The 7834-nt window shown below is 71.1% G+C and overlaps 2 protein-coding genes across 2 annotated transcripts in view; both read right to left on the bottom strand.

Moving 5' to 3' along the window:
• The window catches only part of AURANDRAFT_52464 (hypothetical protein), a gene marked incomplete at both ends in the record, with an annotated part of 1365 nt that extends 963 nt beyond the window's left edge, over positions 1–402 (bottom strand). Inside the window, one exon of the mRNA XM_009035421.1 lies at positions 123–402. Coding sequence (XP_009033669.1) covers positions 123–397 — 275 coding nt within the window. The remainder of the gene's footprint in view (positions 1–122) is intronic.
• A 2371-nt stretch (positions 403–2773) lies between these two features.
• Positions 2774–5770, bottom strand: AURANDRAFT_58684 (hypothetical protein; the record flags this gene model as incomplete). Its single annotated transcript, XM_009035420.1, has 1 exon — positions 2774–5770. The coding sequence occupies one exon, from the start codon at positions 5768–5770 to the stop codon at positions 2774–2776; it is 2997 nt and encodes a 998-aa protein (XP_009033668.1).
• Between the last annotated feature and the right edge of the window lie 2064 nt (positions 5771–7834).

Raw genomic sequence — 7834 nt, 5'->3', positions numbered from 1 at the left:
GCGCGGCGGCCGACGGCGCCGGCGCGGCCGCCGCGGCGCCGGAAGCCGGGCGGCCGCGGCGGCCGCGCGCCGGGTCTGGTCGGGCCGGTGCGCTCGGCGGGGCGCGCGGGCGCGGCGCGCACCTCATGGACTCGACGATGATCTTCGTCTCCGGCGTCGTGCACGTCAGCGACTCGTCCAGCGCCTTCTCGACGGCGGCGACCTTCTGGGCGAAGTACGCCTTGAGGTCGAAGTCCTTCGCGAGCTCGGCCGGCGACGCGACGCTCGGCTCCGCGAGGACGCTCCGGACCACGGGCGACCGCGCGTGGCGGAACGCGGGCGCGGGGCCCACGAGGGACGTCGCGACGCCGAAGAGCGACGCGAAGAGGCACGCGCGCACGGGTAAGTACCGAGCCATCGTCGAGCTGCACTCGTGATCTCGCTTCAAGGCCACGCAGTGATCAAGCGAAAGCTTCGGTACGAAGTCGGGCTCAATTCTTCGGCTAGGATGAGCAAGTACACTAAAGCCGGCAGTGCCGGCTCCGCGCGGCGTCGGCCTGATCATTCCCCAGTCTGGGGCTGCCCGATGTCGACCTACGACTCGTTGAACGAGCTGACGGGCGATGCCAACCCGCTCGAGGAGAAGCCGTCGACCTTCGTCGACATGCTGAACTTCGGGTTCTGCGGCTTCCAGAGCCCGGACGACGCCGGCGCGCCGAGCCTGCCCTTCGACCTCGGCGTGGGCTTCTGCGCGCGCGACGACGACGACGACGACGCGCTCTTCGCCGGCGCCTGGGAGTCGTCGACGCGCCTGCCCGGCCTGCCGCCCCGGGCGGAGGTGCGCGCCGAGCGGCCCGGCGGCGGCCACGACGACGCGAGCGAGGACCCGCGCGGGTCCTCGCCCGCGGACTTCGAGGGCGTCGCGCCGCACAGCCCGCGCGCCGAGCGGGGCGTCGAGATCCCGCTGGACCAGCAGCTCAAGGCCGCCGACGACGCGCGGAGCGCCTTCAAGGGCCGGAACAAGTACATGGCCGCCTGCGCCGCGCTGCTTCCCTTGCAGGACAAGCTCGACGAGGGCCGCTTCAAGACGGCCGTCGACGCGGGCGCGCACCACCTCGGGCCCAACTTCCTCTGCGACTTCCGGGACCCCAAGGGCCGCACGATCCTCTGGCACGCGGTGAACCTCAACGACGACCTGGCCATCGCGCAGCTCCTCTACAAGGGCGCGGGCGCGTCGCTGAACCGGCGCCGCGGCCCGGCCAAGTACGACTGTGCGTCCCGCGGCGTCGTCGTTCGCCCGACCGCGGCGCGACCCGCGCGGCCCCCGTCGCAGGCATCACGCTCGCCGTCCAGCGCCAGCGGCCGCTCCTCGCGGACACGCTCCTGACGAACGCGTCGATGCTGCAGCAGCGGAAGAACGGCAAGTACCTCCTGCCGACGCTCTCGGACCTCGGCTCCGCGGACACGCGCGCCGAGAGCCACCGCTACTCGTCGAACTACGAGGACTTCAAGCGCGTCGACAACCTCAAGCAGCGCAAGTCCATGGTCGACGACGTGTCCTACCTGTGCTGCGAGTGCGGGGACCGCGACGAACACGACGACGGGCACCAGTTCCACCGGGACTCGCTCGTCGACGACGAGGTCGCGCCGCCGTCGTCGCACTAACAGTACGAGCGAGGTATTCACACGACGACGTCGCGGACGGGGTGGGGCACGCGGCGGAAGCGCCGCGTCGGCCCCCGGCCGTTCGCGAGCTCCGCGCGCCGCAGCGACAGCAGGCACGGCTCGCAGACGTCGCCGGCGCCGTCGGCGGCCTCGTAGCGCGCGCCGACGATGGGGGACACGTCGCAGGCCGTGCACCGCCGGCCGTCGTGGACGACGCCGTCCTCGTCGAAGATCTTCGCGCGGACCTTGCGCCCGGCGGCCAGGTCATCGAAGACGCGCGGCGACGCGATGACGAGGCCCGACGAGCTCACGTTGAGGAACGATTTGCCGGCGGCGCCGTCCTCGGGCGACGGCTCGCAGCGCGACCGCTTCCGCGACGCCGCGGGGCTCCGGTAGCCGCCGCTCCGCCCCGTGCGGAACGAGACGCGCTCATCGCCCGCGAGCCGCGCGAGCGCGCGGAAGAGCTCGCCCTCGGTGCCGATGCGCTCCTCGCCGTCGGCGCCGGCGACGAAGAGCTCGCGGCCCTCGACGCCCAGGGACCCGAAGCGCCGCAGGACGTCGTCCATGGCGCACTCGGCGCCGTCGACGACGACGGTGCAGCTCGCGCCGAGCCGCGCGGCGAGGCCGTCGATCTCCTCGCTGACGATCCAGTCGTCGACGGCGCGCTTGACGACCGCTTTCACGACGCGCGTCGAGAACTCGCGCACGTGCACGGCGCCGCCCGGCGCGACGGCGAACGTCGTCGGGTTCGTCGAGACCTCCGTTGTGGCATCCTCGTCGTGCACGCATGACACGGCGCCCAGCTCGCAGCCGCAGGCCATCTTTCGCGGCGACTCTGGCGATGCAAACGTCTTTCGCGGCTCGGTCGTCTTCGCGACGTCGGTATCGCTGGACTCGGGCGATGCAAACGTCTTCGCGAGCTCGGCGCCGCTCGGCGACGACGCGTTTGCCGTCGATGAGGCGCTTGCAAACGTCTTCGCGAGCTCGGCGCCGCTCGGCGACGACGCGTTTGCCGTCGACGAGGCGCTTGACATCGCGAACGTTGCGCTCGACATCGCAAACGTTGCGTCGGGCAAGGCAACGTTTCCCTGCAATGTTGCAGTCGATCGAGCCCGATTTATCCGCCGTCCTACATGCCGCCGCCGCCCGGCTGCATCTCGGAGAGCTCCTTGAGCATGGGGTCGTCGAAGAACTTGGCGATGGAGACGTCCTCGGAGAGGCCCTTGCGGCGGCGGGTCTTGACCATGAACTCGCGCGCGAGGTGCGGCGGCGGGCTCGGCTCGAGCGGGTGGAGGATGATGGAGCGGTCGAGGGGGTCGCCCGGGCAGACGGCCCAGTGGTCGAAGACCTGGGAGCACATGGCCTGGCCCTGCGTGAAGGCCCGGAGGTCCGTCTCGAAGCCGAAGGAGTCGACGGCGGGGATGTAGGCCTTGACCGTGTAGAACGGCGCGCCCGGCTTCGGCGCGTCCTGGACGATGTGGCCCCGGCGCCGCGCGAGCACGGGGTAGACGGCGGCGACGCAGTCCGCCGGGCACTGGACGTCGACGGCGAAGATGGGCTCCATGAGCCGCGGGCACGCCATCAAGAACGCGCTGTAGCAGACGCGGCGCGCGGTCGGGATGACCTGGCCGCCGCCGCGGTGGAGCGCGACGTCGGAGATCGACGCGTCGAGGATCTTGAACTTGACGTTGCGGATGGGCTCGTCGCAGAGCGGGCCCTCGCGGCAGCCCCACTGGAAGCCCTGGACGACGGACTCCTTGGCCGCGTTGAGGAGGCGCTTGTCGACCTCGGACGGCAGCGTGTCGTCCAAGAGCACGTTACTGCAGCCGCCCCCGAAGGACGACGACCCGAGCGCATCCGGCCCGAAGGCCCAGATGGACCGCGCGGCGAGCAAATCCCAGTCGTAGGTCTTCTGGAAGTACTGGCCGACCTGCTTCTTCGACCACCGGTGGTCGACGTCGCCGCGCTCCGCGGCGTCCGCGACGCCCGCGTCCAACGGCTCGGCGATCATCGTGAGCTTGTTGCGCTTGTTCGGCGTCTCCGAGAAGCACTTGAGCGACGACGTCTCGATGACGGTCTCGCAGAAGGCGACGACGGGGTCCGCGACTTTCACTTCCACCGCGCCGTACATCTCGCGGAGGTCGTGCATGACGCAGTCGAGGTAGAGCTCGCCCGTGCCCAGCACGACGTGCTCGCCGCTCTCCTCGACCTTGGTCTGCGCCAGCGGGTAGCTCTTGGAGATCTTCCGCAAACCCTCCGTCATCTTCGGCAGTTCGGACGGGTTCAGCGGCTCGACGGCGAGCTTCACGACCGCCAAATTGTCGAACTTCAGCGGCCGGAAGATGTGGACGGGGTCCGCGTCGGAGCCGCCCGCCGCGTCGACGATCGTCGCCGTCTTCGCGATGGACGCGTCGACGCCCTCCAACAGCACCAGATTCCCGGGCCCCGCGGACGGCACGTCCGTCGCGTGGCGCCCGTGGCAGACGCTCACGCCCGCCACGACGCAGGGCCGCGCGTCCTCCGGGTCGTCGGGCGAGTAGTTCTCGCCGAGCACGTTCACGCGCGCGCCCGGCGCGACGCGGCCGCTGTAGACGCGGCCGAACGCGACGAAGCCCGTCGCGTCCGGCGTCGAGAAGAGCTTGACGACGTTGACGCAGAGGGGCCCGTCGTCGGCGCAGCCCGCCATGGCCGCCGCGCGGTCGCCGTCCAGCGCGCCGCAGTAGTGGTACGCGACCTTGGTCGCCGAGTGCGCTTTGGGGCTCGGCGAGTGGCGCGAGATCACGTCGACGAACGCCGCGGTCGCGCGGCCCTTGAAGAAGCGCCGCAGGGCGCACTTGAGCAGGGGCTTCGGGTCCAGGCTGAGCTCGTCGACGGCGAGCTTGATGCCCACGGCGCCGAGCGCCGCGTTGAGCGAGCCCGGCTCCTCGCCCAAGACGTGCGCGTAGATCTTGTAGAGCGGCTCGAGGACGAACTCGACGAAGGACCGCTGGCACCGCTTCTGCTTCGCGCCCGTCGGCGGCGGCGGCGCCCGGCCGAACTTCCGGGTGGAAGAGTCGAAGTAGACGTCGCCCCAGAGCCGCTTCCCGAGCGCTTTGGCGTCGACGCCGCCGCTGCCCTTGCGCGCGGCGTCCTCGCCGTAGACGCGCGCGAAGGACTCGAGCGTGAAGCACCAGCAGTGCTGGGCCGACGCGAAGCAGACGTCGCCCTTCGTCGGGCTGAGCCGCGGCGGCTGCTCGTCGCCGAGGCGGAGCCGGTCGCGCGCGGCGCCCCAGCACTCCGCGACGCACGCGTTGACGTCGTCGACGGTGTGGACGAGCTTGAAGTAGGCGTCCGTCGGCGGGAGCTTGAGCTCGAGGATCAGGCGGTCGACCTTGTTGATGACCAAGGTGAGGCCGACGCGCGCCTCGATCGCGTGCTTGATGAGCCGCTCCGTCGACGCCATGACGCCCTCGACCGCGTCAACAACAATAACCGCGCCGTCGACGGCGCGGAGCGCCGCCGTGACCTCGTCGTTGAAGCCCACGTGGCCCGGGCAATCCACCAAATGCACCATGTAGTGCTTGCCGCGCGAGTCGGGCAGCACCATCGACACGGGCGCGCACTTGATCGACAGCTGGCGCTCCTGCTCGTCCTTGCGCGTGTCGCTGAACTTGAACTCCTTGCTCGGGTCCCACTCGACGCGGTGCGCGTGCTGCACGAAGACGTCCGTTAAAGTGGTCTTGCCGCAGTGCAAATTTCCCAGGAGCGCGACGTTCCGGATGAGCTCGGGCCGCTCCATGAGGCCCCGCATGAAGTCGACGGTGTAGCTCTTCTCGCCCGGGGCGCTGTGGTCCAAGGTACTAAAGAGCCGCACGGCCGCGGGCTTGAGGATCGGCTCCTCGAGCGGCTGCGCGTCCTCGTCGAGCACGACGGTCCGCGCGCCGGGGTAGACGTCCGCCGCGTCGGGGTAGTACTGCTTGTCCTCGTGGAGCACGACGGCGCGCTCGCCGACCTCGTCCTCCTCCATGGCGACGACCTGGCCGTCGCCGGCCGAGGCGTCGCCGTAGGCCGCCGGCGCCGCCTCGCCCTCGCTCTCGTCGTCGCTGTCGCCGCCGATGAGGTTGCCGAACTCGTCGTACTCCATCATGGTTGTCTTTGTGCGTGCGGCGCGGCGCGGCGCGGTGCAAATCGCGGGTAGCGGCGCGCGCGCGCTGGTTGCGCTCGGCGTCGCGGGCGGCGAGCTTGGCGGCGAGCGTCTTTTGTCCGAGCTGGGAGAGCGGCCGATGGATGCTCTCCCGCGGCAAAAACCTGTGCCATCGGTGATTGTCAGGAACGCGACCTACTAATTTCGCGCGCTGCGACGCCGCTGCAGAATTGCCAGAGCCACAAACGTTGCGCAAGCCAGCCATGAGCGCGTAGCACCGCTGAAGCCATGCCCACCCACACACTGCTCCTCCTCCTCGCCGCCGCCGCGCTGGCGGCCCGAGACGACGACTGCGCGCTCGACGCGACTCGCCCCTTCGCGCTCATCCCCGGCGCGGTCAAGTCCGGGACGACGGCGCTCCACTCGGCGCTGCGCGACGCGCTCGGGTCCCCCGACGCGTCGAAGGAGCTCTACCACTTCAACGACGACGGCCGCTACGCCGAGGGCGACGGCGCCTACGCGCGGCGGCTCGGCTGCGGCGGCGGCCGGCGCGTCGACGGCTCGCCCATGTACCTCGCGCACCCGACGGCCCTCGCGCGCGCGGCGGACGCCGCGCCCTGGGCGAGTTGGGTCGTGCTGCTCCGGGCGCCGGTGGACCGCGCGTACTCGCACTTCAACATGCTGGCGCGCTACGGCGAGCGCTCCCTCAAGGCCGCCGCCGACGACGCCTGCGGCCGGGAGCGCTTCGACTTTGGGGCCGCCGTCGACGCGGAGCGGCGGTGCCTCGCGGCCGCGCTGCCCCGGGGCTCGGCGGCCGCGTTCGACGGCTGCGTCGAGGTGCCCGTCGGCGGCGCGCTCGGCGGCCTCGAGGCCCGGGGCAAGCTCGGCCTCTTCGGCGTGACGCACGGCCTCCTGTCCCAGTCGCTCTACGCGCCGCAGCTCGAAAGAGCGGTTTCTCTCGGCCCGCGCGTCCTCGCGGTGTCGCAGCGCGCGCTCTTCGACGACGGGGAGGCCACGCTCGCGCGCGTCTTCGCCGCGCTCGGCGTCGACGCGCCCGCGGCGCCCCTCAAGTCCTACGAGTCGCTCTCCGGCGGCAGCGAGGCCATGGCCGTGCGGCCCAACGCGACCTACGGCGGCCACCGCCACCGCGTCGACGCCGCGCTCCGCGCCGACCTCGACGCGCTCTTCGCCGGGCCCAACGCGGCCCTCGCGGCCGTCCTCGCGACGCTCCCGGCGGCCATCGGCTTCGACCACGACGCGGCCTGGCTTCCCGTCCCCGACGGCGCGTCGGAGCTCTAAGCTTTGTGTGCGCGGGGATCAAGCGTAGGTATCGCGATCGTCACGCCGTTTTTCCGAACGGCGCCTCGGGCGGGCCTTCTCAGTAGCCGAGGGCCGCGGCGGCGAGGACCATCATGCAGGCCATGCCCGAGGCCCAGGCGAGCGCGCGCGCGGGCTGCGGCGCCTTGAAGACGAACGTCGCCGCGTGGACGAGGCGCGAGTAGACGTAGTACTTGACGATGTCGGCGCCGTTCGCCGGCACGGAGCCGTGGGCCGAGAGCAACGAACCGAGCGCGAGGAAGAAGAGCTCGTTCTCCGCCGCGTTCTGCTGCGCGCCGCCGAGGCGGTTGATGTCGAGGACGGGGCCCGCGAAGGTCACGAACATGACCTGGAAGGCCTTGAGGAAGACGTCCGGGATGGACTCGTCCTCGACCCAGTGGGCCTGGCGCGACGACTTGTTGTCGCCCGTCATGAGCCGCGACCGCACCTGGAGCGCGTGCATGAGCGTGATCTTGATGGCGAAGACGGCCGCGGCCCAGAGGAGCATGTCGGGGAAGGAGGTGTCGACGGGGATCGCGCCGCGGGCCATGGTGGACGTGGTTTGTCGAGACCTGCGGCGGCGCGAATCGCGCGCGGCGCTGCGAGCAGGGGACACTGCCGCCGCGGACGAGAGAGAAGTGGACAGAAGAAGCCGACAGCACTCTCGCGGCACCATGTCAACGAGCATCTCAACTTGCGCCACCTTGCACCCCTGTAAAACCAAAGCTGCCCGATCAACGCGACCTCGGG

Source organism: Aureococcus anophagefferens (genome assembly GCF_000186865.1).
Source record: "Aureococcus anophagefferens unplaced genomic scaffold AURANscaffold_3, whole genome shotgun sequence".
NCBI classification, from domain to species: Eukaryota; class Pelagophyceae; order Pelagomonadales; family Pelagomonadaceae; genus Aureococcus; species Aureococcus anophagefferens.
The sequence above is the reverse complement of the archived record's forward strand: the minus strand, read 5'-3'. Positions and strand labels throughout refer to the sequence as shown.